The sequence below is a fragment of the Phyllostomus hastatus genome, unplaced genomic scaffold (assembly GCF_019186645.2).
Source record: "Phyllostomus hastatus isolate PE091 unplaced genomic scaffold, TTU_PhHast_1.1 phas_contig_471, whole genome shotgun sequence".
NCBI classification, from domain to species: domain Eukaryota; kingdom Metazoa; phylum Chordata; class Mammalia; order Chiroptera; family Phyllostomidae; genus Phyllostomus; species Phyllostomus hastatus.
In genome coordinates, this window is record NW_025333887.1 from 700,156 (window position 1) to 726,556 (window position 26,401).

General features: G+C 54.9%; 1 protein-coding gene across 5 annotated transcripts; it reads right to left on the bottom strand.

The window, feature by feature from the left end:
* Positions 1 to 26,345, bottom strand: HCFC1 (host cell factor C1). Of its 5 annotated transcripts, none has more exons than XM_045845459.1 (26): positions 24,895 to 26,345; positions 18,570 to 18,718; positions 18,227 to 18,387; positions 17,220 to 17,428; positions 15,974 to 16,058; positions 15,350 to 15,456; positions 14,099 to 14,278; positions 13,613 to 13,972; positions 13,175 to 13,335; positions 12,046 to 12,243; positions 11,463 to 11,687; positions 11,216 to 11,320; positions 10,746 to 10,965; positions 10,301 to 10,443; positions 10,013 to 10,151; positions 9,586 to 9,806; positions 7,236 to 8,763; positions 6,811 to 6,974; positions 5,766 to 6,210; positions 5,021 to 5,341; positions 4,710 to 4,828; positions 4,486 to 4,623; positions 3,941 to 4,126; positions 2,951 to 3,251; positions 2,256 to 2,319; positions 1 to 2,026 (listed from the first exon to the last, which is right to left on the bottom strand). In XM_045845459.1, exons 1-26 carry the CDS (start codon positions 25,085 to 25,087, stop codon positions 1,987 to 1,989), a joined length of 6,162 nt encoding a protein of 2,053 aa, XP_045701415.1. In that variant the 5' UTR covers positions 25,088 to 26,345; the 3' UTR covers positions 1 to 1,986. The 5 variants fall into 5 exon arrangements, with proteins under 5 accessions (XP_045701415.1, XP_045701414.1, XP_045701413.1 ...); XM_045845458.1 differs by having other exon boundaries at positions 5,021 to 5,344; XM_045845457.1 differs by having other exon boundaries at positions 5,766 to 6,342.
* Between the last annotated feature and the right edge of the window lie 56 nt (positions 26,346 to 26,401).

Here is a 26,401-nt window from a genome sequence, read left to right on the forward strand (position 1 = left end):
TTATTTCAAAAAAAGTCTTTTAATTGTTCAAAATAGCACAAAACGACATTGCACTATGGTAATATTGAGTCACAGGGGTTACTCTACAATAGATGAACGGGTGTACTGTTCTCAGAAACAAGAGAAATTAAAGGGTGCTTGGGACAAGGGACAGGGAAACAACGGGACCAGGCGAGTGAGCTCCAAGGTGACTAAACATTACATTTTTCCACAGCGAAATATACTATAATACAACAAACCAGAGGCCCCAGAAGGAGCATGGTGGTGGTGGTGAAGCCACAGCTGGTCTCCAGGGCAGACTGGGAGAAGGGTGTCTGGGATGATGGGCCACTCAATTTCAATCTTGTGTGACCTGCTTGTAAGCCTTGCTCCTTGCCTAAATTTTAGGTGTGGGGCAGAAAGTAGCTCATTAGCCACCTCAAAGGAGAGCCTCGAGTCTGATCCTAGGACTGCACAGCCTGGGGACAATGCTGCACATTCATAGACCAGAGGGGCGGTGCTGTATGTCTCCTGCACCCCCAGGCTCCCTCTTGGGTGAAGCCACTCACCCTCTCAGACTACCTCTGAAAATGGGTTCCCCTTCATGCCCCCACCTCACCTTTTCCTTCCAACTTTGCCTGCAGAGCGGATGGCTGCAGGAAGCTGCAATTAAAGTGTATCAGATACTCTAAGCCAGCTATGTATGCCAAGGAAGGAACCTGGGGGTGGGGGGTGGTGAGTTCTGTGAACCAGGACCAGGAGGACCCATTGCTTCTGGGCTGTCCTCAGAAACCGGACATTAGGCTCTCGGACTTTCAAGCTCAATCCTGTGGTGTGATGTGGAGCACTCGCCCATGGGGAGTAAAGTTTGACAGCTCACCCCTCCTTTGTCCCAGAGGCCCAGGGACAGGCAGAGGCCAACAAGAGGAAATTGAGCTGGGCGGCAAACACCAGGTCCACAAGGGGGATTCCATCCATGCCTCTCCTGCCCTGGCTGCCCCCTGCTTTTCCTCCGAAAAGATCCCTGCCAAGGCTTAGCCAAGGAGAGAATTAAAAAAAAAAAAAAAAAGATACACATTCTGTACATGGCTAACAAAAAAGGGACAAAACCCCACACGCTAAGGCTAAAATTACAATAAAAATGTTAGCTTCAATTTCAACTTAAAAAAATACAACAAATGCAGCAGTTGGTGATGTGGCCCCTAGCCCTGACCCGGGGAGGGGGGGGGGGCCGAAGACAGGCTGGAGGGGAGGGGGCTTCTGTAAGCCCCAGTGGGAGTCAGGAGGTTTTCACAGAACACTGTTCAGGCCACCATGGGACCCCTTCTCCCCCTTTTTCTTCTCTTGTTTTAAATGGGAAAGAAGATGGAAAGGGAGAGGAGGTGGGGTAGATAAGAAGGCCTCTGAGAAAATATAAGCTTCTGGTGGGATCATGAAAGATGGGATGGGTAAGTTGAGGGTGGGCTGTTAAGTGGCAGGAAAAGCATGGGAAGAAAATAAAATCAGACACACCCAGCACAGGGTGCCCCACAAAGCCTCTCTGGCTTCTAGGAGCAGAGCAGGGGAGGAGGATTGAGGGGTGGCCTTGCTCTGGCCTCAGTGTCCCCTCAACCATGCTTCTGACTGCCCCCCCGGAGCCAAGGGTGATAAACAGCAAGAAGCTAGCAGGATGCGGAGGTGCATGCCTCCACTTCTTTTGCATCTTTGCTCTAAGTTTGTGTCTCTCCCCGTCAGGGCCTCTGGACTCAGAGGGCAGGCGCACTGCTCTCACTTGCTCACTGCTCTTCCAGACCTGCCTCTGCTTCCACCCAACAGCAATGGTAAAATGTGCTTTCTTGATATTATTTTATAAACAGACAAGAAAGGAGAGAGAATGAATGGTGGCCAGTAGCTTGGGAGGGTGTGAGCGCCAGGTGGGTGGGATGGGCAGGTAGGGCCCTGGAAGGTGATGTTCCTGAAGCAGGGGTGGGGGTCGGGAGAGGAATCCAGGTGCAAGCCAGCTGCCTCTCACTGACCATCTGCCTTAGATTTCTTTGGAGCGGTTTTCCTGGGAAAATGGAAGGAAAAGAGAAAGCGTTAGCATGTCTCCTGACAACATTAACACTGCAGACTCACTGCAGGTTTCTGGCTGGTACCCAATGGAGGTTCACACCCAGTTAAGCCCCTCAAACCTTTCAGGAAGTGCAGTCCCCTACTATTGCCACTGTTCCTTCTTCCCAGAAGCCATCCACCCTCAGTCCCAGAAAGTTCCCCCCAAAAAGGAGATTCCTGCTTACATTTCTGGAGAGGACATGGGCCGCTTGTTGGCTGGCTTGGTGCCAGGGGTGTCTTTACTGGTCTCTAAAAGGAAAAAGGGAGAATTGAGCAACACAGCATGATGGGTCACATAACTTCCATCACACAGCCATCCCCAGGTCGAGAACATACCTATACCCACCCCTGCACCCACAGCCTGTCAGCCCTGCAGCATGACCAGCTGAACTTGACAGTTCCTCTGGTGGGTGCGCTCCCCATGGTCCTGACCACCTGTATGCTACCCTTCAGGGTGGCCCTGGGACTCAGGTTAGAGGCCCTCATTGTCCTCCTTGGTCAGCCTTGTGGGAGCTAGCTCGTAACTTGACAGGGCAGCCTGGGGCCTCTACCCCCATCCTGCCCCTTGTCCACTGGGTTCCAGCCACGCCCCGTGCCCCCTACTTCAGGCTCTTCTATTCCTTTCCACACCGTCTCACCTCAAACACCCCTGGGAAACTTTCCCTGAACCCTCAGATGAAGCAGGGTGCCCTCCACAAGATACCTCCACAGTACCCTAGGCCATCCCCCCCCCCCACCGTCCCCGCAAGATGATAGGTAAAGACCCAAAATTCAACTTGGAGCTGGACCTCCCCACCTACCTGATGCTTGCCAGGGGCTTCCACTCACCAACCTGGCCCTCCCCAGAGGCTGCCCAAGGAGCCCTGTGAACGACACGTACCTTGCAACCACCTCACTTGGGTGGCTGGGCCATAGCCCTTCTCGTTGCGGGCGGCGATGCGGAAGATGATGGCGGGTTTGGTGGTATAGTCGATGTGAGCATTGGAGAGACTGGATGACTGCACAAGGCAGGAGGGGCTGGGCCCGCAGTACACCCGCATGAAGGCAAGCTGAGCTGGGGCTGAGCTCTTGGCCTCGCCGCCAGCCTGTGAACTCTGGATAGCCAGGTACACCGAGTACTCAACGATCTTGCCGGAGGTCACAGAGGGCGGTTCCCAAGTGAGGTGAGCACCATCTGGACTCTAGAACCAAGGTGGCAGAGATCGAGTTGTGCTATCCTCAGCCTTTGCGACTTGATCTCATCCTGCCTGTGCTAAAACCACTCTGCAACTTCCGGACCTGACGGCTCATACTTCACCACTCCTCCTAGCACAACAGACTTATTTCATGGCAGAGTTCAAGGAGCTCCAGAGAGATGGCCTCATCTGCCTCCATCTGGAGGGCAGCTTTGTGTATGTAATGGCAAAATAAAATGAACAGGAACACAGAATACAGCCTTCCTATACCCAATCTGACATCTAGTGATTTGTCAGCCTCTTGGTTGCCTCAGTTTCCTCTTTAGGGAAAATGGAGCTAACAGGTCCCAGACCTCCTCAAGATAGCCTAAGAATTAGATAAAACAAAACAAAACAAAACACGTTGAACATGACATGTAGTAGACACTCACTGAACATTAGCTGCCCTGTTAGGAAGAACGAGGCCAGGGGACAGGAAGGAACTTGCCCTTGTCAGCCTGGCAACTGGCGACAGTACAATAGTACAGTAGAAGTTTCACCCCAGACCTGGCCAACTCTGCCCACATCTTGTGGCCCCCTCCTGAGTCACCCCGCCTGGCCCAGCGCTGTGTGTGAACTCAGCTGTGGCCTGCTCTGCTGTAGCTGGGCAGGGGACCAGCCGGGGACCAAAAAGGCCACTCTGCCGCAAGACTCACTTTGCTGATTTTAATGGCACAGGGGGCCCCTGGGAAACCAGGCAGACACGTCTTAAAGGCTGAGATCTCGCTGAAGGGCCCCCGGCCACAGGCATTGATCCCAGCAACACGAAACTTATAGGCTGTGCCAGGCTGCAGTTCATGCTTCTTCAGCTGGTTATAGTCTGGAACAGTGCCCGAGTCGTCCTGGGTAAAAAGGCCGGAAGAATAGGAAGAAGGAGAGAAGAAAAGTGACATAAACCCTACTAGGGCAGGCAGAACCTTTTTTTCCAACCTGGGGACCATGGAGGTCCATGTGGGAGAGGGGAAGGGAGGAGGGGAGTAATGGCATCCCGTTCACAACAAGAGGGGGACCGAGCGTCTTCACTGCTTCAAGGGGAGCAGCCAGAGGGCGTGCCGGGGAAAGCTCTGCACGTGGCCGTCCTGGGGCTGGCCCTGAGGTGGAGGGCATCCCTGGGGAGCTTCAGAAGTTTCCTCGAGCCTTCGTATGGGCCTCATGGCCAGGCTCCACCCACCTGAAGACATCAACTCCTGGGGACACTTACATCAGATGAGACAGAATCATCTGGTGGCAGGAAATAGTGTGTCACCATTACATTAGTGCCCTTAATAACCCCCACATCAAACCACTGATTCTCTTTCTTCACGGGAGCTTTACTGGGTGGGGGTGGTAGGTCTGGCTTCTGGAAAACAGAAGAGAAGATGTCAGGCCCTCAGCCTTCGGGACCCAGAGGCAGGGACCCCAGAAGCCCCATCAGACCAGACTCACCACGCCCAAGGACTCGATGCCATTAGCCACCTCAGTCAGGGTAGCGGCAGCCTGCAGCTTAGCGGGACTGGATCCCACCACTGGCTGGGGGGCCACAAATGTGTTGGAGGGAGCCAGGCCTGGGGGGAAAGGAGTCAGTGGGAAAGATCTGAGACATGTGGCTTCTGTGTGGGAGTCCCTCCCTCGGGCCAGGCCACACCCCATTCGTGCATGGAGGCCCAGATACCCCCTAAACCTCTCCCCAGTCAAATGAGTTCCCTTAGGACGATGCTATAGGAAATGTGCACGTGGCCAGGCTGGGCTCTGCTTACTCTCAGTGGCTGTGGACGGTAGCAGGGCCACAGTGCTGGGGACAGCCCCAGCCAGCTCGCTGAGGCAGTTGCTCTCAATGGTCGGGTCATTGAGGCTGTCGGCAGGAGCCAGGGCCTCCGTGGGGAGGTGGTGGTGCTGCTGTTGGGCCTGTGCCTCCTGCAGCTGCTGCTGCTGCTGCACCAGGGCGGCCAGTTCTTGCTGCGTCAGTACAATGGGGATGGTGGTGGCCTGGCCCTCCTGGCCCTCCGCTGACAAGTGGCCCAGCTCCGCTTGTGTCACAGCTCCCGCCGCCTCGGATGTGTCCATGGGCTCCCCACTGCCTGCTCCAGGATGGAGAAAACTACTACTCAAAAGGGACACCAGCCAGGGAGAGCCCATCCCTGGCTTCCCAACGTCACCTCCAGGGTCCCACTCAACACTATGGGCAGTGCTAAGGGACACAGACCCTGCAAGCCTATCCCACCAAGCTTATTTCTTGGCATACCTCTATGCTGCCCTTCCCCAACCAAGGGGTCCTGCCCCCTTTCTGGGTGCCCAGCCCAGCCAACGTGCCCGTCCTCCATCACGTCTGACCCACATGCTACGTGGCAGGGAACAGGCCTCCTCTTCTCTTGGCTGCTCATTGGCAGGGAGGCTCCACAACCCTGTGTCCTCACTCCTCCCAAGGGGCCCATCACCTCTTTGGGGCTCTTGTCTGGCCTTCACCTCAGACAGTGTGATGAGCTGCTCATCCCCTGCACCTACCCATGACTGCCTGCTGTGCGGCCTGGAGCACAGCCTGGATGGCCAGGGCCTGGGCTTCCTCCGTGGCTGCAGCCTGGGCAGCCGCTTCAGCTGCAGCAGTCACCGCCAGCTCCTCAGGAGTGAGCCCTGTTACCATGAGGGTGGTAGTGCCTGCCTGGGCCTCGGCCATCAGCTCTTGGGGAAGTGACAACTGGTCTACTTCAGACTGTGTGGGTGGAGGTGGCTGGACCACCACAGTGGCCACCATGGCTGAGTTGGCAGGCTCCTGGCCTGAGGATGGGTCCCCTGTACTGCTCAGATCCACAGCGGCCTGGAGCTCAGAGGTCTGCGAGGCTGACAGGACCTCGGTGGACTCCCCCATCAGGGGTGTGGAGGCAGGCTGCAGGAGTTGCTGTGGCGGCAGCTGCTGGCGAGGCCCTGGGGAGGCCTGGAGCTCCTCTGGGGGCTGCAGGATGTCAACAGCAGAGAAGGGCATGTCAGAAGTTTCTGTGTTGGCTATGGTCACTGTTATCGTGGCCGGGATGGGGACTTCGGTGGTCAGAGCCCCTGGGGTAGTCTCAGTCACTGATGAGATCTTCTAGAAAGGGAGAGAAGCCCCTGTCAGAGGGGAGGAGAGGCCAGAACCAGGTAGCCTCCATCTTTCCTTGTGGACCTGGATTCCCATTCTCAATGGACCAGCATAACCCTACTAAATGGGGGAGGGGGTCGTCGGGTCACTGAGCAGCAGAGGTGTGGCAAAAGGAAAGACCTTTGAGAACTGCTGGCCAATTTTAACCCATCCTCAGAGAAGCCTCTTCGTCTAGTCAAAAAGGGATGCTCAGATAAACCACCTTGCCACTCTTACAGGCTACAACGAAAGAGCAAACCATGGGACCGGGGGTTCCTGCCGCTGGCCCCATCACAGCAGGAAGCTGCTCTTTCAATCTGGAAAAGGGACCAGGAGCAACACTGTGCCTGGTACAAGAGCGACACCCAGTGTCCGACTCCAGAACAGCATGGGCCAAAAGCACAATGGGAAGAAGCAGGATCCTTCTTGGGCTCTTACCGGCACGGAGGGGCCAGGGACTGGTGTCGACTGTGTCACGGTAGTCACAGCTCGTGTCAGCGTGGAGGACACAGTTGTCATAATGGCACTGGAGCTGGTGATGTTCACACTCTCGCCCTGGGTGGTCTCCACCTCTCCTTGGTCACTGGCAGCTGGTGGGGGATCTGTGAGGAGTCAAAGCAGGTGACAGTCACTCAGCCAGCAGGGGCCTAGAGGTGAGGCTGGATAGGAGCCCCAGGGCCTCTACCTAGCTTTGCCACTAGAAGATGAAGTTGCCAGGAGGGCCACCCCTACCCTGCAGGTAAACTGAGCCCCACAGAATCTGCTGGGCATTGGCTAAATAGAGCTTTCAGACACCACTTCCCTCACCCTTTGAGCTTTGGGTTCCAGGAGCCCACGGATGCCAGGCTGGCCGCCACACTCACCTTGATTTGAACTCATGTTGGAGGTGACGGTGGTGGCCGTGTGCGTGGTGCCTGTCTCGTGTGTCTCACAGGGGGGATTGGAGCACACCCTCTGTGTTGGGAAAGGAGCCAGCAATGAAGCACTGGTTTGGGGAGCAATAGTGGGCGGTGCTGCCCCCTCTAGCCCGGACTCCAGGGTCCTGAGGGAGGGGGTGCTGTCAGGGAGCAGGGCACCCACGCTGACTGACATAGTGGTGCCAGTGGACGTGGTCTGGTGGGTCTCACAGGGGCGGCTAGCAGGGGCCTGCTGTCCCCCCTCAGGATGGCCTGCACCTCCACCGGAAGTGGCCGTGGTGGGTGTATGGGTGGTGCCCGTCTCGTGGGTCTCGCAGGGTGGATTGGAGCAGACTTGCTGGGCGTTGCATGCATTCGAGGTAGTGGCCGTGTTGGTGGTGCCCGTCTCGTGGGTCTCGCACGGTGGATTGGAGCAGACTTGGGTCACGGTGGCTGAGGGGCACAGCAGCGCCTCCAGGGATGTCACAGTCGCAGCAGAGCTCGGTGAGCTCTCATATGCAAGTATGGGGATCCCCTGCATCTCACCAGGCTCCCCAGTATACATGGTGGAGAGGGCTGTGGTGGGGGTGTTGGTTGTGTGGGTGTGATGTCCCTCCAGCTGATACTCCATGGACACCAACTGACCCAGATTGGCTACAAGGCTGTCCTTGCTGCCAGGGCCGCTGGGCCTAACTTGGCTGCTTGTAGAGGCCAACTGAGCAAAAGTAGTGCTGTGGCCTCCAGCCTCTAGCGCCAGGCTGTGCCCAAGAAGTGGGCTGTCTGAGCACAGGGCCCCGCTGGCCATCACAGTCATGGTGGTGCTGGTCGCACTGGTCTGGCGAGTTTGGCATGAAGACTTGACGGAACCGAGGGCTCCCTCCGGTGCCCCAGCAGCTGCACTGACCCGAACCATAGCAGGGGTGGTGGTGGCCACACAGGTGTGCCGGGTGTCTCGCTGCTGGCTGGTGCCAATGCTTGACATGGCAGTGGTGGCGGTGCTGGTGGTACCTGTCTCGTGGGTCTCACAGGGTGGGTTGGAGCAGCCATGCTGCCCAGCCATGTTGGAGGTGGCAGTGGTGGCCGTATTGGTGGTGCCTGTCTCATGGGTCTCACATGGAGGGTTGGAGCAGACGCGCACCACACTGCCATTCTGCTGCCCTACCGTTGAGGTCACAAGAGAAGCGGCTACCTCCTGCCTGTCACAGACAAACTGCATTTGGGTCGGCTGTGAATGCCCTCCAAGGTTAGCCACAACGGTGGTAGTGGCTGTGTTGGTGGTGCCCGTCTCGTGGGTCTCACAGGGTGGGTTGGAGCACACCAGTGTCACGGTGCCAGGCTGCACATCACCCTGGCCAGAGTCAGCAATGGTGACAGTGGCGGTGGGCTGTTCTGTAGTAGGTGAGGCCAGAATGGACACAGGGAGGTCGTGTACAGGCTGGGCCTCAACCCCACTGGGTGCCGTGATCAGAGTCACCTGGGTAGGCTGGGAGACAGGCTGGAAAGATGCCAGACAGAAGTGTTAGTGCCACAGCTTTCCATCTATTTGTCCTTCACAATGTCCTACAGTGTCACCCAGAGCAGCTGAGACCACAGACCTGGCTCCTACACACCCTCTGATCCCAAGACACTGACTTGCTCAAGGAACAAGGAGGAGGTGCTGCTTCGCCCCAAGGGCCACAGGGCCTGGATGGGGCCAGCCCTGGTTAGGGAAGGAACCCTGCACCACACAAAGGCCAGCAATAGATGCTTCACTAATTCCAGGAATTCAGCTTAAGCTATATGAGGAAAGAAAAATGCTGCATGTACGTTAAGATGATTGGTCGCGTAGTCTGCATCACAAAAAGGAAGAACCTAGTGTTCAAAAACTGTAAATGACCAAAATGTGTCTCAACAACAGACTATTAGTAATCAAGAATTATGATTCTGGCCCTGACGGGCATGGCTCAGTTGGTTGAGCATCCTGCAAAACAAAAGGTCGCTGGTTCTATTTCCGGTCAGGGCACACACCTGGGTTGCAGGCCAGGTCCCTGGTTGGAGCACGTGTGAGAGGCAACCAGTGGATGTTTCTCTCACACATCGATGTTTCTCTCCCTCTCTTTCTCCCTCCTTTACCCCCTCTCTAAAACTAAGTAAATCAAATCTTTAAAAATGAAGAATTGTGATTCTGCAACAGGGAACACATCCCATGGGTGCTACACCTGGCGCACACAGTAGCAGAACGATGGGAGATCGGACAGCTCAGGCTGTGGCTCCCATGCTCTCCCACAGCCCTCACTGACATCCCCCCACACCCCCCATGCACTCCCACCCACTTTACCTGCATGGTGATGGTGGGGGTGGTAAGACCACTGGCCGCTGTCAGTGTGGTCTGAGCAGCTGACACAGTGATGGCAGTGGGGTTGATCACCTGGCTTGAGAGGGTGGCAATGGTGCCCAAGGTGGTGATGGGTGTGGCCAGAGAAGCGCTGGTACTGTGGCCCCCAGCTCCAGCAAGGCTGGTGGAAACAGTGCCGGTCATCGTGCCTAGGGTTGTGACACCTAAAGGCAGAGAGAGGCAGGATCGAGATGAGGCTGCTGCTGGTACCTCTTTCCCAGCATTTTCCCTCCCTGGACAGGGCTGGGGGCACTGGGAATTCTAGAGTGCTCCCAACAGGAACCGAAAGCTCCGGAGAGAGTACGTGCACCCTCCCTCAACCCTCCCATGGGAGGGAGACCCAGAAAAAATACTCAAAACAGCTACATACCCGTGGTGCCCTTCACAACCAACGTGGTGACTGCTGGCTTGACAGCAGAAACAGTGACAGGGGTGACCAAGCGGACGCCCCCCATGGGCACGGTGCGTAGGATGGTGCCCGGCTGTCCAGGGGCCCCCTTTAGTACCACCTGGAACACAGCGGAAACCATCCCCTATATCACTCACAGGTTGGCCGGATCCCATGATATCCCCCCTTCCCAGGACCCTCAGGACACATGTGGTCTGCTCAGATACTGGACTGGACAGTGGGGTGAAAAGAGGGTCAGGCACGCCTCACCTGGGTCACTCCTTGCTGCCCGTGGCCAGTGGCAATTTTGGGGACAGCAGTGATGATTTTTGCGGGTGCTCCAGTTCCTGAAGTCATAACCTTGGTGGTAATAATGGTGATGGGGGACTTGATGCCAGGACTGCTGGTCACACCTGGACAGGGCAGAGAAGGGGTAGGTTGGCATCAGGCTGGGCTCCTGAAGCTCCACCAGCACTAGCTCCCATGTCCCATTTCCTGTAGTTACTCTTGATGCCCCTTACTTAAAAGGATGAAGTGCCAATTACAGCCACACTCTGCCACCTCCCTATGAACCGTAAACAAAATGCAAGGAAAGGGTGAAGAGGGGAAAAAAAAAACAAACAGAAACCAAGAGCATGCCAGACCCTGGCCTCTATGCCTGTCTGGCATTAGCCTCCTAACAGTTTGGTGCCCACCCACTAGGGGAAACCACTACCTGTGGCGCCCGCCTGTGTGATTATGGCTGACATGGGGATGGTCTTGATGATGGTGGTTGTGCCAGGCTTGGTGGTACTGGGGGACACGCTGCTGATGCCTAGGATGGTGGGCTTACTCCCAGCCCCACTGGCCTGCGTGGTGGTGATGATGGTGGTGGGCTTGCCATCTGCTGAGGTCACCAGCTTCAGGATGGTCCCGGCTGGCAGGGGCCCTTTGGTCTGCAAGGGAAAATAGGTGGAGGAGGGCGAGGCGGACCGGCATCACTGCCAGAACGAAACAAAGTCTGATGGAAACTGGTCTGACTATCCTCCACCGCAGCCCAAACAGCACTGGGACTATTCTGAAGATCGTGGTGACACGACTGAGCAGCAGGACTTTCTGTGCAACACGAGTTTCAAGAGATCTTCTCTAGGCAGGGATGCAAGTTCTACTTGCTTGACTTGCAGAGTCTGGGACCCACAAGCTCACCTGGATGATCTGAGTCACTGGGCCCGTAGATGCCTGGCCTGTGACCGCCGAAGTCTGAACTGGTTTGGTCTGGACCACCGACATCACTTTGCCCAGGTTGGAAATCTAAAAAGCAAAGGATGGAGCAGGGAGTTATCTGGAAACCAGTCAAGGGCATGGCCTGGGCTGGGGCTCTCCTGGCTCAGGCCCAGCGCAGTACCAGAGCCTGGCAGTTGTCATATGCAGCAGGGTGGCACCCATCACTCACCAGAGCACTACCTCCTGGGACAGAGATGGGGCTCTTCACCAGAGTGATGGTCTTGGTGACCCCACCCACAACTGTAGTCACCACCTGGGCTTGCTGGGCCACAGTCACAGTCCCCGACTTGTGCACTGTGATGATGGGGCGAGTGGATGTGTTGGCAGCGGAGGAGACGGAGGTCCCCACCTGGGCAGCTGCAGTCTTCAGCATACGAGTGGCCGGGTTGCTCACCTGGGCGGGGGAGAAAGAGAAGCGATGGTTAGAACCAAGAGCTGGAGCTTCTATCTAGGAGGTCCCAGCAGGCCTACAGGTCGGCTCACCTTTTCCAACTCTTCCCCTTTCCCCTTGCCAGACTGAAAAGCTTGGTTTGGTTGACTGAACAACCCAACCCCAGGTCTAGCCTAAGGCTGTGACACTCCTAAGGGTAAAAGGTTATTCCAGAGCCCAATGCAAGCACCAATCATAGACCAACAGCCTCTTGGGTTGGTCTGAAGCCCTGGAGAAGCGACCACTGTCAGATTATACTTACTGCCCAGAAGCCCCTAGCCCCAAGGCTATTGGCTCAGAACCAGGCCCGAGGGATGCTCACCATGACTGGCGAGGAGGCCACCTTCACAGTGGCAGGGAGGGTGGTAGTGCCAGGTGTCACAGCCACAGTTTTGACAATGGTGGTGCCTGCTGGGACACTCAGCACTGTGGGCGCCGAGGAAGGAGGGATCTTCTGGGTGGCAGCGGCTGCAGCGGCCAACGCAGCCATCCCACTCATCTGTGGGTTGCTGCCGATCACCTGTGGTGTTCACAGGGAGCGTGAACCAGAGGACTGGCTCCACAGACTTCACCGGGGAGCTTCCTTCCCGCCCAGGGCTCCTCATAGGAGCACCTCAAATTTTCTGGCCCCAAACCTGGACTCCTACCACTGAGCAGGCACAGTGGGCCCAAGGCAGGAGTTTGTCAGCAGCTCTGGATCTTTTCTAAAGACCAGTCAGAGATGGCTCCCTCTTCATGGGCCTGGGTCAACCATCCTCCCCACCTTCAGATTCTACCCTCAAGCTTCAGAATAAGAAAGTTCACATTTAAAAGGCCTTTAGGGGCCTGACAGGTACCTCAGGTGGTTAGAGCATCATCCCAACACACCAAGGTTGTGGGTTTGATGCCCAGTGAGGGCACATCCAAGAATCAACCAATGAATGCATCAATCAATAAGTAGAAAACAAATTGATCTCTGTTCCCAATCAATAAAAATTTTATAAAAACCTTAAAAATATTAAAAATTTCAAAAGGCCCTTGGGCCCTGGCCTGTGTGGCTCAGTGGATTGAGCACTGGCCTGCTAAGGGAAAGGTTGCTGGTTCAATTCTAGGTCAGGGCACATGCCTGGGTTGTGGGCCAGGCCACCAGTTTCCCAGTTGGGGATATGTGAGAGGTAGCCAATCAATGTTTCACTCCCTCTCTTTCACCCTCCCTTCCCTTCTCTCTAAAACAAAATTAAAACAAAACAACAACAACAAAAAGGCCTTTGGGATCAGATGGCAAGGTGGTCCTTCTGAGGCATTAACTTGTTCATTCTTATTAATTTGGCAATGAAAGGTCACCTCATCAGTGCTCTACTGACGAGAAAGGCCCTGGTGCTGCAGCTGGGTGGGATTCTAACTCAGTCAGGGCACCATCAATCACTGGCAAGTCTCGCCCCACCCAACCCAATCTCAAAATGGCTCCTCACCGTGCCCTGAGCGCTTTGCGAAGGCACAACCATTCGAACGCCTGCAGGAAGGGAGGTCACCGTGACAGGGGCTTTCCCAGCCTGGCTGGCAGGTCGCATGGTGACCAATGGGGTTCCTGTTGTAGCCTGAGGACCAGTCACTTTGAGAACAGCAGGGACACCTGAAGAGAGGGGGTGGCCATGAGCAGAGGCACCCCCCACCCCGCAGTCCCTCTGTTGGATCCTTCAGCATTTAGACACGAACCACTGGTGCTTCTTGTCTGGTCTTTCCAAATACCCTCTGGTGACAATCTCCACAGGAGGGACTGAGTTTGCTTCCCCACCCCAAGCACTAGCACTCTAACAAGCCTGCACTAATGACTGCCAGGCATGCTGCTTAGCAGCTCTTACTCAGGGACGTACTCTCCCGGTGGGCCAGGTGCCTGGGCCCCAGCTCACCTTGAGTCCTGGCTGCAGCGGGCACAGAAATCGAGCTCCCAGGCACCGGCGGCAACACCTGGATGGTGGTGGTGGTCGGGGGCGTGGCGGCAGCCTGGGGCAGGAGTGTGATGCCTACTTGGGTCAGTGGCTGCACAGCAGGTGCGGCTGCTGCAGGGGCAGGGCTCTTGGGAGGGTTGGTAGGCACAGACGGGACTGGATTGGGTGTGGGGGAGGTGGCAGTAGCAGCCGTGGCAGGAATGTCATATTTCTGGAGCTGCAGAAGGTAACTGTCGGCGGTTGCCACTGCCCCCCAGCTCACCTCCAGGGAGTTCGTGTTGGCTCGTACCAGCTGTACCCGGGCTGGAGGCGGTGGCTTTTCTGTAAGAGAGCACAGTCAGTGAGGAGGAAATAGAGGCTTCAGGGGTGAGCGCGAGGGAAAGCTATCCCCTCAGGCTCAGCTGCACTGCGGAGGGCCCTAAGGCTGCCTCCTCCATTTGGCTTTACCTGTTTCCAGGTACCACAGGTCCTTGCAGCAGACCTGGTTGTTCCAGGCCTTTCGGTAGCCATCACGCCCACTCCAAATGTAGAGGCGGGTATTGATTGCTACAGCACAGTGGCCAGCTCGGGCCCGGGGAATATTGTCCTCCAGTGTGTCCATCAGGATCGTCTCCCAGGCCATGGTATCTAGGGAGAGCAGGAGGCGGAGGTCAGCAAGGGGGCAGAGGATCCCACAACTCCTACTAGCCCTTTGGCCTTTTGCTGTCAGGATGGAGAATTAAAGCCAGGAAGTCATCAACGATCACTAAGCTAGGAAAAAAAACAAGAAAATGCTAAGCCCTGACCTATGATCTGGGAAACACACATTTCACCTCTTGCCCATCAAAATACACAAGATCTTATAGAAAGAGACGGGGAAGGAGAAATGTAAGTTATGAAAAAGGCAACAGATCTAAAAAAAAATTGAAGTACTGCACTCGAAATAAGAGAGGTACAAACTTAACCTGTAAGATGCTGGCAGTTTGATTTCAGTGCCTGTTGCAGCCGGGGCTCAAGGTGAGCAGGGGGTACGGGGCTGGCCCGTGGGAAGACTTAATCACTGGGTTTGGTGAAGAGCAAAAGGTTTGACAGTCACTGTGCTGGCACTCTAGGGGTGTCTACGCAGGCATAGCCACCGTGCAGGGCAGCTCGGCAACAATTCTATCTTGAGGTTGTCACCCTTCAAATACACTTGGCACATGGGTGACAACAGTGCAAGGATACTCAGGCAGCAATGTCTGTGCAGGTTTCGGCACCAGGAGAGCAATTCAAAAGAATGAGGCCACTTGGCATGTGGGGATGGGATGGTCTCCAAGACAGAGGAAACAGAAAAGGCCAGGTGTGGCTCTGCGTAGAGCAGGCTCCCGTTTTGTTTCTAAAGGAACGTTTAGGCAATGCTTGTATTTACAGAGAAGTCCCTGCAAGGGGGATGAGAAACTACCGAAGTGGCTGCCTCTGAGAAGCAGAATGGGAGGCAGGGAGAGGCTCTGCACCCTCAGGTGTATGTACTTCTGTATGTCAGACCTTGTGCAAGAAGAACCTATTCATCAAATGAAGAGGGTCTCTCCGAACACTCTGACCAAGGGCTACTTCTCATAGATTCCGGAGGCACAGGCCTCAGAAGCTTTGCTCCCTGCACACCCCACACAGCTCTCGGGGCCAAGAAGGGCCAACCTTCACAGCCCTCTATAGGCCACTCCAAGCCCGAGGAGGCCATACCCAGGTTGAGACAAGCCAGTGTGTTGGTACACTTCCACTCCTTCTCGTGTGTGGCCACTTTGACGTCATCCATGACGAGAGGCACCCAGCCACCAAACACGTACATTCTGGGACGAGGGAGGGAAGAGTAGGAGACGATTGTAGGAGGTGTCAAGCTAGAGGCCACCTCTTCCATCCAGAAAGTTCTAAACACATTTGGTCCTCTAGCTCTCCCCAGGAGAGTTCCCTAGGGTGCACGAAGCTCTCAATGTTGCCCTCTTCTGCTTGGTGGCTCAGCCCTCACAAGAACTGTGTCACCTCCACTACATGGAACCACTATTTAGCTCATCTAAAGCTCATCTCAGTCCCCATCATTCTTACATTCAATTTGGGACCTTGGTATTGATAAAGACACCCAGCTATTTATACGCAGAGAATCTAGAATGGTCTGTGCCCCTCTACCCTGAGTCTGTCTTCTCTCTATCCCCTAGGGTGGTAATGAAAACAAAGGGCTGCTGAATACCAGTCCAGCCAGAAAGAGGCCTCCTCAGAATTACTGGAACAAAACTGAGAGCCTTTTGGGGCCAGGGGTGATGGTGGGCAAGGAGAGGGCTAGGAAGAGAAAAGCAATGGCTAGTTACTCACTTGTTGCCTATAGTTGTGGCTGAGTGGAGACTTCGAGGAAGAGGTGCTACTCCACTGAGACTGGGCTTATTCCATGTCAGAGTCTCTGTGCAGAGCAATGGAGAAAGGAGTTAGCCACAAGTGATCACAAACATGCCCTCTGACCCAGAGGAAGTTTCCTGGCCTCGGAAAAGGTTCTGGAAGGTGAGTGCCAGCCAATCCAGTCCAAGAATTCTGTGCCTGGCCTCCCTATAGCCAACGGGAGGCCAGTGGGTCAGGTCCTGGCATTTCTCAAGCTGTGTTCACAATCTTGGCAATTAATGTCTCTTCAAAGACCTGCTACGTGCTGGCACTGCTCTTGGGGTTGGGGTAGGAGCAGGGAGTGTGAGACATGCCACTGCGGGTCCTACTCTCCACAAAATACATTCACACACACACCACCTCCGCTGTCTACAGACTGAGCGTGGGAAAGCATCACGCTGCTGGGAATTCCACTCACAAAAACCTACTTCTTTTGAGTACCCACAATGACCTAATCCACTTTCCAAAGATATGTTGTCAGCCACCTTCTCTCCTCAGCCTTCTTCAGGTCGAAAATCCATACTTTTTTCTACCATTCCTAACACCCCACTGGTTACCAGCCCAAGCAACCCCCAGAAGTTTCATGGGCTCAAGATCCCATTTGACTTTGACAAACCAGGATGCATGACTCCTGGTACAGCCTGACCACCGATAAATCGGCAAGGACTGGCTAATGCCACCTAATCTAAACAACTCAGTTTTATTTTACTTTTTAAAATTTATCTCTCTCTTTTTAGATTTTATTTATTTATTTTTAGAGAGATGGGAAGGGAGGGGAAAAAAGAGAGAGAAATACCGATCAGTTGCCTCTCGCACGCCCCCAGTGGGGGACCTGGCCTGCAACCCAGACATGAACCCTGACCGGGAATTGAACCAGCAACATTTTGGTTCGAAGGTCAGCACTCAGTCCATTGAGCCACCCCAGCTAGAGCTAGACAATTCAATTTTAGAAAGACTCGTTCTCCCTTTGTTCTCCTATGAGCTGGCAGACAAGTTTTCTTAAAAGCAATGCCATAACTCAAGGCAAAGATGACTGTCCCAAATAGGGTATCTCCCTTACCTTCCTATGACAAAGAGACAAACAGGACCCTCCTCTCCATGAGCCCCACTCCAACCACCCTATGCTGGCCACTCAGCAGACCAGCTCTGCTCTGAGGCTACCAGAAAAGCTGCACCCACATCTTACCAATATCCAGGGTCCAGAGGTCCCCTAGCCGGCAGCCACTCATCCCTCCGTAGATCACCAGCTTGGACTTCTTGTTGTCTTTCTCAGTATAGACTACGGCAGTATGTGACTCCCGTGGTGGCGGCAAGACGCCGTAAGTGATAGGGATGTCCCAGGCTACCACTCCGGAGCCTGGCCGTAATTCTAGGATGTATAAGTCATTCAGGTACCTGGAAAAGAAAGGTCAGTTATGGCTAGCCCCAACTCCAGTTGCCAGAGGGCTCACCAGCTTCTGTGGGTGAATTGTGGGTTCCCTGGGACACAAAGGGGGCTATGGTCACATGAACAACTTCTTCTACCCTTGCTCCCAAGGAGGCACTGCCAAAAGCTACCAAGGATGACCATGAGTCCAAGAGGAGTGGCAGGACAGGGCATGCTGGGCTGCCTTGCACAAGGCTGGGCATTATATCAGGGCCTCCAGCTTGGTATTACTTCCAGACTTTAGAAAGGCCCTTGGTCACCGGCCTTGCAAAATAAAAATAACCATTACTGCCTTGACCGGTGTTGCTGAGTGGGTTGGGCATCATCCCGCAAACCAAAAGGTGGCTGGTTCAATTCTTGGTTAGGGCACACGCCTGGGTTTCAGGCCAGGTCCCCTGTTGGGTAAGTGTGAGAGGCAATTGACTGATATTTCTCTCCCTCTCTTTCTCTCTCCCTTCCCCTCTCTCTAAAAATAAAAACCATCACTAACCCTTCAGTCAGCAGAAACCTCAGAAATCGCTGGCTCTAACTGAATCCAAGGAGTAGGAACCAGCCCAAAGCAAAGACGGTTTTGACTCCCTGGCCTGTCTTTCTGGACATCTCCTCTTCAGGGTTAGAGACCTCAGAGCCCAAAAGCCCCTTACAGAACAGCCCCTTACAGAACATCTAGTGCCACTTCTTTTTTCACAAAGGAAAGGGACTTGGCATGGTGAGGCGTGTTGGTTGGATGGTGTGTGGGATTCTACATGAAGAGGACACAGCCTCACCTCGGAATGTTGTTCTTGGGGTCCTCGCTATCATTGGCCAAACCTCCAAACAGGTAGCATTTGTTGCCCACGAGGGAGAAGCTGTGCCCAAGCCGAGGACATGGAGGGGGCCCATTTTTGGGTGTCTTTGCTTTGAGTCTCTTCCATTCCCAGCGACTTGCCTGCAAAATCAAGACTGGGTGGTTAAATCAGCGATGAGCCTGTCTTCTGGGCCCTGGCTGTTTGTCATGTAGGGAGGAGCCAGCCAGCCTCCTGAGCAGCCCCTTCACCACCTCATTCCCGCCTCACCACCTCCATCCCACCCCCCAGCCACAACTGTAAGAAGCACACCAGGGGCTGTTACCTGGAGCTCGTAGAGGTCATTGCTGTACTTCCCATACTCTACCATTCCACCAAACACCAGCAGGCGAGTCCCGTCACACACAAAGCCATAGGCTGCACACCCAGGGGGGATGTCCCCTCTCACAGCTGGGATGAACCACTGGTTGGTAGCTGGCAAACAAAAGGAAGCAGAAGTCAGGACAACTTGGAAACTCCTAGAACCAGAGTCCCCACACCTCTTATTCCCCAAATCTACCTGCTGACAAAATACAGCCCAAGCCCTGGCTGGTGTGGCTCAGTGGAATGAGCACAGGCCTGCGAACCAAAAGATCACCAGTTCCATTCCCAGTCAGGGCACATGCCTGACCTGGCCTGCAACCCAGGGGGCACGCAACAGGCAACCTATGGATGTATCTCTTGCACATAGATGTTTCTCTCCCTCTTTGTCCCTCCCATCCCCACTTCAAATACATAAATAATTAAATTCATTCATTCATTCAAAATATGGCCCAAGAAAGGAGGGGCTGACACATCAACTCTATTCCCAAGGATATGGGGACTTTCTCCTTTGAGTATTCAAGTGTCAGTCCTCTATCTCAGCCATCTTCAAAAGCGCTTGACCTCAGAGGCTACCTCAAAACAGCCTGCAAGCACCCTGTTTCTCATCAAGTTTGCCTTAATAAGCCAGGAGTCACTACTGACCAAGGTAATTCATCAGCTTCTGAGAATATGGTCACTGACTTCCTTCCCCTACCGCTCAGTGGGTCTTCACAAAGAAACTTCTAACTCTCTCAGTGGCCCCACACTCCTCCTCCTTGGGGCCATGGCTGTAGCTTTAAGTGGCTCAAATTGTGACTGGTACTGGCTAGTGTCCTTCCTCCTAGCAGGTTCAGGGCACCTGAAGGAAGCCAATCAAGACAGCCTGGCCTGCTGGTCGGGGGGTGGGTAGCGAGGACACACAAGAACAATCTCTGCTGGTGTCTCCTAGGTTATGGTCCACAGTCACCTTCTCCCTATGCCATCACCACACCCCTCCAGAACACTGTCAGAAGGCAGAGGTAGCAGCAGTAACTCGAGCTTCTGCGGCACTCTCAGTCTGCCAGCCACAGAAGGTTCCCCAAAGCCCATCACCGTAAGCTGGAGGGTGGGCTAGGGAAGCCACTAAGGAAGAGGGTGAATGAGAAGCCAGGCAGCAAGCCTGGTGGCCCAGCCTTCTGTGATGCTCATGACTCGCCCTCTCTTTTAAGTCCTTGCATTCAACACCCCTCATACCAGAGGTGCCAGGGCTTCCTAGAAAAGTAATGGGGCAAACATCCTCCTCTCTTTTGAGGAGTTCCTTTCATCACATGTTATTTAAAGGACTGTCCTCTAGATGATATGCAACACTCTTTCCAAAAATCAAATGGGGGGGGGGCTGTCAGAATCAACTCTGCTTGTTTCCATGCCCCTTAATCTGTTTTGGTCAACATGAGCAAGCAAAGGGATTGGGATTTGGCTGTAAATGTAGCACTTCCTAGGACCTGAGTGGGGGTTAAGCTAGTCCTGTGGGGAGGGCCTTGGGAGGCCCCAGCTGCTCACAGCTTCTTGCCTGACCTTCCGCCAAGCATGCAATTGGTCACTGACCCAGATCCCTCTTCTGCATGCTGGGTAACCCAAATCCTATGTCATTACCCCCAAGGCCCAACATGTACTTCACCCCAAAAGGCCTGCCCTCATCTACAACCACAAGTGCACCTCCAGAGACAGTTACATCCTTTTCTGTCACTGCCCGCTACCCAACTGCACAGGTTGGTTTGGAAGAAGCTGTCCGTCCCCTCTGTAGTTTAGCTGAGTCACAGGGACTTCAAGATGCCTAGCACCAATCCTCCTCTCCCCTCCTCTGCCACTTTCTGAGTACAGATGCAATGCTGTACTGCCTGCCATGCGCAGGCACCCAGACCCCAGGTCCCAGGTCAGTGCCTCGCTCTCATTTCTAGTGCAAACACACACCAAGAAAAGCCAGCAGCTTCTCATGCTGAGGCAAATCACCCTGCAAGTAATGGTCCCTGAAAGGGACCTCATCCAAGTCAGTGGGATAAAAGCTGACAGAAACCTCTGAGATCACCTCGGCCAAACGTCCTTCAACTGATAAAGGAACAGAACCCAGGAGGGGAAGTGACTTACCTGAGGTCACAGAGAAAAACAGACAAGAACCTCATCATCAACTTAAAGTGATCATTAGGTGCCCACCTCTGGGCCCTAAGCACAGGGAGCACTGGCCACCCTCGCTCACCTGAGCACTCTTGTGGCTGCCACACACTGCTATGGATGGGGCCATCACTCAGAGCTGGGACAAAACAACATGGCAAATGGAATCAGCCCACAGCTTTCCCGCCACACTGATCCCTGACCCAGCTGCCAGGCTACAAGTAACCTGGGATGTCCTAAGAGCTCACAATTACCAGCTCATTCTATGATACCCAAGAGGTCTTGATCTCATTCTAGAACACTCCAAGCAGGGTAAAGGCCCTCTGCACCCCCATCAGCAGCATTCTGTCAGGCAATGCAGTTTCTAGTATGAAATTGCCAACTGTGTCTCTTCATTTCATCTACAGTCCCAATTCCGCCCCCGAGATGGCACAAACAACCATCTCTTAAATACGACAGCTGCTTGTAGTCACCCCTTAATAGTATCTCTAGCTCATCTAGTGCAGGGCATCGTGTAACCTAAGCTCTGGGTCCCCCATTCTCGATGTGCTCTGGTTTTGTCACCACTCTCAGCTGGGAGCAGGGTTTGAGGAAAGGAGGCTGCCTGCACCTGGGACCCTTCACGGGCTGCCCAGAAATACGACTCCACCTTCTTTCTCCTCAACAACACTGAAACCCCAGCTTCTGTGTTTTATCAGCTCCCCCCATGCTGTGCCCTCTGTCTGTAGTTGCTGCCACCCTGTCGACCTCTACACATCACCACCTAGAGACCCATCCCAATACAGTGGGTAGGTAGATGGTTAAGCTACACCAGCTGCCTTTTTGTTCCCTCTGTCACGCTGAGACACTTCCTGTGTGGCAGATACGGTGCCGGGTGCTGGGAGGCACAGAGCACGGAGGAGACAGCTCACGTACTCAGACTCCCAGTCCAGTGGAGAGGCTGCCGTGCCCTCCTCCTGCCATGAGAAGAGCAGCCTGGAAAGAGGTCTGCACTGAGCAGGGGCAATTATGGGGGGGGGGGGACTTCTCAGAAGAGGTGACCACTGGAGCCAGGCCTCGAAGAGTGAACAGGACTTCCTGACAAATGAAACTAACAGGGCCAATCAGGAAGTAACTCCAAGAACCATGTGAGAAGAGAGGGCCCGGAAGGAGGGAGAACAGATTTGAGACAAGTTTAATTCAGTGACCAATTAGCTACAGGGACAAAAGGACAGGGAGGTGTTTCCAAGGTGGTGACCTCTGCCTGTTAACTGAAAGAAACAGCGCAACAGTCTCCATGAAGGTCTGTACACCCACCAGACTCCACAACCAGCTGGTGGGGTGACCCTGGACCTGTCACTTCCCCTCTTGGACCCCAATTTCCTCATGTGCAAAAACAAGGAAGTTCTACTACATGTGTTCCAAGGCTCCTTCCAGCTGAAACAGGTGGCAGACCTTAAAGAACCACTGAGGCCAACTAGCCTCGGGTGACTGGTTTGGCAACCAGCTTTGCCCTCCCCTCACCAGGTCACACCCCACCCTGACAGCACCTGGTCCTCTGAGTAATCGGCTTTGCTAGGTTGAAATAAAATTCCCTGAGGTCAAGGACAGTAGCTACCCTAAGACCTCCCAGAGGCCAGTCAAGTGTCCCACAGGTGCTATGGTGACTGCAGCAGAAGAGGAAGGACAAGCACTTTTTCTTACAAGCTTACCACCCCTCGGCCCCTAGTCATCCCCAGATTGTTGAGCTAACCAAAGGAGCAAAGTCCAAGCACAAAGTACAAGGGCGCATATACACCCCCTGAATGTGCCCCCTGGAGTCTTTTATCTTAGCAACAGGAATGCTTCCATATCAGCAAGTCTCTGAGCACTCATCCTGCAGAAGATAAAGTGCAAGAGAAGAGGCCTAAGGACAATATGCTCTGACCTCATTTAAAACAAAACAAAGGTAAGCAGGAAAGCAGTTGTGGGGGCAGGCGACAGCTAAGGATGACAGACATCTGCGCCACCAGTGGTGGGAGAGGGGCAACACCAAGCCCCATCTCTTCAGAGAACACAAGAACCTTGCAGCTACAGGAAAGGCCAGAGAGATCCCTGTTCCGTTATTTGACCATGTTTGATGGAGAATAAACACTCCTGAACAGGGAGTGGGGTTGCTAGTGGCTCTCCTGGGAAGTCACCTAAGGAGTTGATTAGGGCAATTTCCAAAGTGCTCCCCTGGAGGAACTGAGGCTGCAGCCCTTCAGAGGGTTGGCTATCTGCTACTACACAACATATCCTTACAGTCTGGGAATAAATCAAGGCCAAAACGACCAGTTCATTGTAACAAACTAACGAATATGTAGAGGCCCTAGGAAGAAGTGGACTTTGGAGCTGATGCTAATTAGGCCCCTGCCCTACTTTCTAAAATGGTATTTCCCTGCCAAAGAGCCTGCTCTAGGCCTTGCAAGAATAAAGTTGGTCCAAGGAGCTGAGGTTCTGCTCACGGCAACGGCCTCTTTAAAAACAGCCATGCCCCTCAGCCTTACCTTACTGGGCTAATTGCTGCCACCGCAGCTGTCTGAGCTGGCACAGAGTGCCACCAACCAGCCTGGCCTCGCTGGAGGCAACAGGTGCTGAGACCCGGAATGCAAAGGGTCACTGCAACCCACCAGCCTTTGAAAGTCAACTGGGTCGGTTGGGGGCAACAACCTGCAAGGCTCAGAAAAAATTGCACTCTGCCTGGGGATGGGGCGGGCGGTGGAGGGGGGGGGAGCACCCAACCACGAACCCGGCTCCTCCAACCGTTGCCACGCTAACTAACTTCTCCCTCAGCCTGCCAACTCTCTACCCTAGAGCAACCTCAAAACTGGAGGAGGTGCCCAGACTCAAGGACCCAATACTGGTACCATCAGAGCCCCGGAAAAGTAGATCTGGAACAAACGGACTTTGCTAGATATGATGGCAAGAGGGAAAGAGCTGGCAGATGGCCCCTGGCCATGTCCAAAGGAAACACACCTCCCTGTTGCGGCAGAGGAGAGCTTCCTAAAAGACTACTGTCTGATGGCTGGGGGGTGGGGGGGGGGGTGGGCGCAGGCTTTTCCCAGCTCATGCCCTAGTCCCTCAGGCTCTCACCCAGAACAGAAACAGTAGCCCCTCCTTTCGAACAAGGCAAGGCGCTATGGGCCAGCAGCCATTCAACAGCCCACTCAGAATAAGGCAATAGGTGTGCAAACCAGGCCAAGTGACCACCATAGGGAAGGGGGCTGCAGGAGGATGCTAAGTCCTAGAGACCTAGCAAGCACACCTGGCAAAAGGCTGAAAGCCAGCCACATGCCACCGATACCCGAAGACAGAGGTACAGCACAGCGTTCAATCTGCCATCCAATCCCGCTCCTCCCAAGGAAAGAATGAGGCCTTGGGTTTGGGGGAAGCAGCTAACCTCCTCAAGCTCTCAGGAAGAGAAGAGTCAGGAAAGGGACCACCTAGCCAGTTAAGGGGCACTAGAATTTATCTCCTACACCCAAGGACCAAGAAAGCCGGTAATTTGCAGAGAAGCATTGCAGAAGTGAATGCCAAGAAGAGGCGGCGGCAATGCTGCCTGACCTGTGGTTCCCCAAGGCTCCTGCACCATCTGAGAAAGGTTGCCCACCACGCACACAACCCCCAGAAATCGGGATTAGGCTGCTCGACTCTGCCCCTTTTCTCGAGACAGAACTCATCTGCAATCTAGAAGTTGTCATATCTCCCGAATGAGCACTAGCGATGAATAGATGAGCAGGCGCAGGAGGACGAAGGGAGGGAGGGAAGGAGGGGGTGGGAATCTGCCTGCGCCAAAGGGACGCATCCGCCAGCCCGCCAGCCCGGGTAACGGTGTATGTCTGAAGTCACCACCGCTAACGACGCCCCCGCACCAGCCGGACTAGACAGTTCCTCTTCAATAATGAAAGAACCCCTTAAAAACAGGAGAGTCAGGGATTGTAAGATCAGGGAAAAGAGCAAAGGCAGAGCAGACCAAAGGGTCGGAGAAAGCAGATCACTGAGGAGGAAAAGGGAGGAATAGGAGGAGGGAGAGAGAAGGAAGGTGAGAATGGAAGGAGACAGGTGAGGAAAGTGATGGAGGGAAGAGATGGAGAGAGGGAAGAGGAGAGAGGAGATGGAAGGAGGGAAAGATCCGAGGACCCAGCAAGCTTTGCACTCACCCGTGTTGTACACGTGCAGTTCATCCACTATCCCCTCGTTGCCGCCGCCAAACACCACGATGAGCTCCTTGATAGCCACGGCGCGGTGGCCGTGACGGGGTCGGGGCACTGGACCCGACCAGCCCACCACTCGCTTCCAGCGGGGCTGCAGGAGCACCGCTTGCGAGTTGGCGGGCGACACGGCCGAAGCCATAGTTCCAGGAAAGGGCACGGTGGGAAAAAGTCACCAAGCGGGAAGGGAGCCCCCCAACACCTCCCACACACCCCCTTTCGTCTAAGGCAGCTCTCACAGACAAGCAGTTCCTCACACAGCGGTGGACGGCTCCATGGAGGCCGCCATCTTAACTATCCTCCTTCCCTTTGGCTCTTCCCCTCCTTCTCGCTCACCCCGACTCTCAAGAGCGCCCCGAAACTGTCGAGCGCCTAGGCCAGAGAAGCTGGAGGCCGTCGAGTCTCGCCGCTCTGACTACTCGTCCGGACGCTCCTGCTTACAAGCTGGAGTGGGAGGCTCTGGGAGCCGCCATCTTGAGCCGCCTCTCTCTCCTCCCTTCCTCAGTCGTAGCCCTCACCCGCCGGAAATGGCGGAGCCCCGGCCCGGTTCCCACACCCCCCAAGTCCCCTGCACTGGCCGGCTTCCGGGGCGGGTGGAAAGGAGCCACAAGCGCCGCGGTTGTCCCAGCCCCGCCGGTGCTCAGACCACAATTGTGGGAGCCGCCATCTTGAGACTGTCCCGCTTCCCCTCCAAGCACTTAGTGCAGCCACCGCTCCCGAAACAGTCTCGACACTCGTAAGGAAGAGAGGCGCACCGGAGGCCAGTGGAATGAGCTCGAGTTCTCGGGGACTGTTCGGAGGCTTGCACTGTACGGCTTGTGAGGTCTCGAACCTCTCCCCTCAGTCCGCCTCTGCTGCTCAGGCTGCGCCTGCCGCCCTGGAAGCCGCCATCTTGAGATTAGCTCCCCCTTCTCCCCTATTCTCTTCCTCCTGGGTCAGTTCTTCCACTGCAAACCAAACGCAAGGAAACGTCCTATCCTCGCTTCCCGCCTTATGACTCCTTCCCACAGGAGCCGCTTCAAAGAGCCAGAGTTACGCCCCGAAGTGGCAACTGTACGGCATGAGGAGCGGTAACGGCAGGGTGCTCATGCCTCCTCCCTGGGAGCCGCCATCTTGTGTGAAGAAGTAACAACTAAACATGGCGGCGGCGACGGTCGGGCGAGGGGCGGGGTTGGGTGACGTCACCGCCACCTCCAACCCTCGCTCGGGTACGTCTTTGGCGCGCCTCTAAAAGAAGCCTCCGCACTGCCCCGCGGCGAGGGCCTGGGGTCGCTGCGCGCTTGTCTAGGGCTCAGGCTGCGCCCGTGTCAGGCGCAAGCGCGCCCAGCCCCGCGAGTCCCCTCAACGCTCCTCCACGCCTCCGCCCTGGGAGCCGCCATCTTGCCGCTTCCCGTCGCCCGGCTGTCCGCGGGCGTCAATAGCGACTCTCAGCACAAAACAAAGATGGCGGCTGCGG

What these genes read in the sequence shown, in the direction of transcription:
- HCFC1 (XM_045845456.1), bottom strand. Translation starts at nt 25,087, where the DNA reads ATGGCTTCGGCCGTGTCGCCCGCCAACTCGCAAGCGGTGCTCCTGCAG. An exon ending in CCCCCACCATCACCATGCAG is followed by an intron (nt 8,764 to 9,585) that starts GTAAAGTGGGTG and finishes GCATCTTTCCAG; the next exon opens with CCTGTCTCCCAGCCTACCCA. An exon ending in ACCGTCCACAGCCACTGAGA is followed by an intron (nt 4,829 to 5,020) that starts GTAAGCAGAGCC and finishes CTTTCCCCCCAG; the next exon opens with GCCTGGCTCCCTCCAACACA.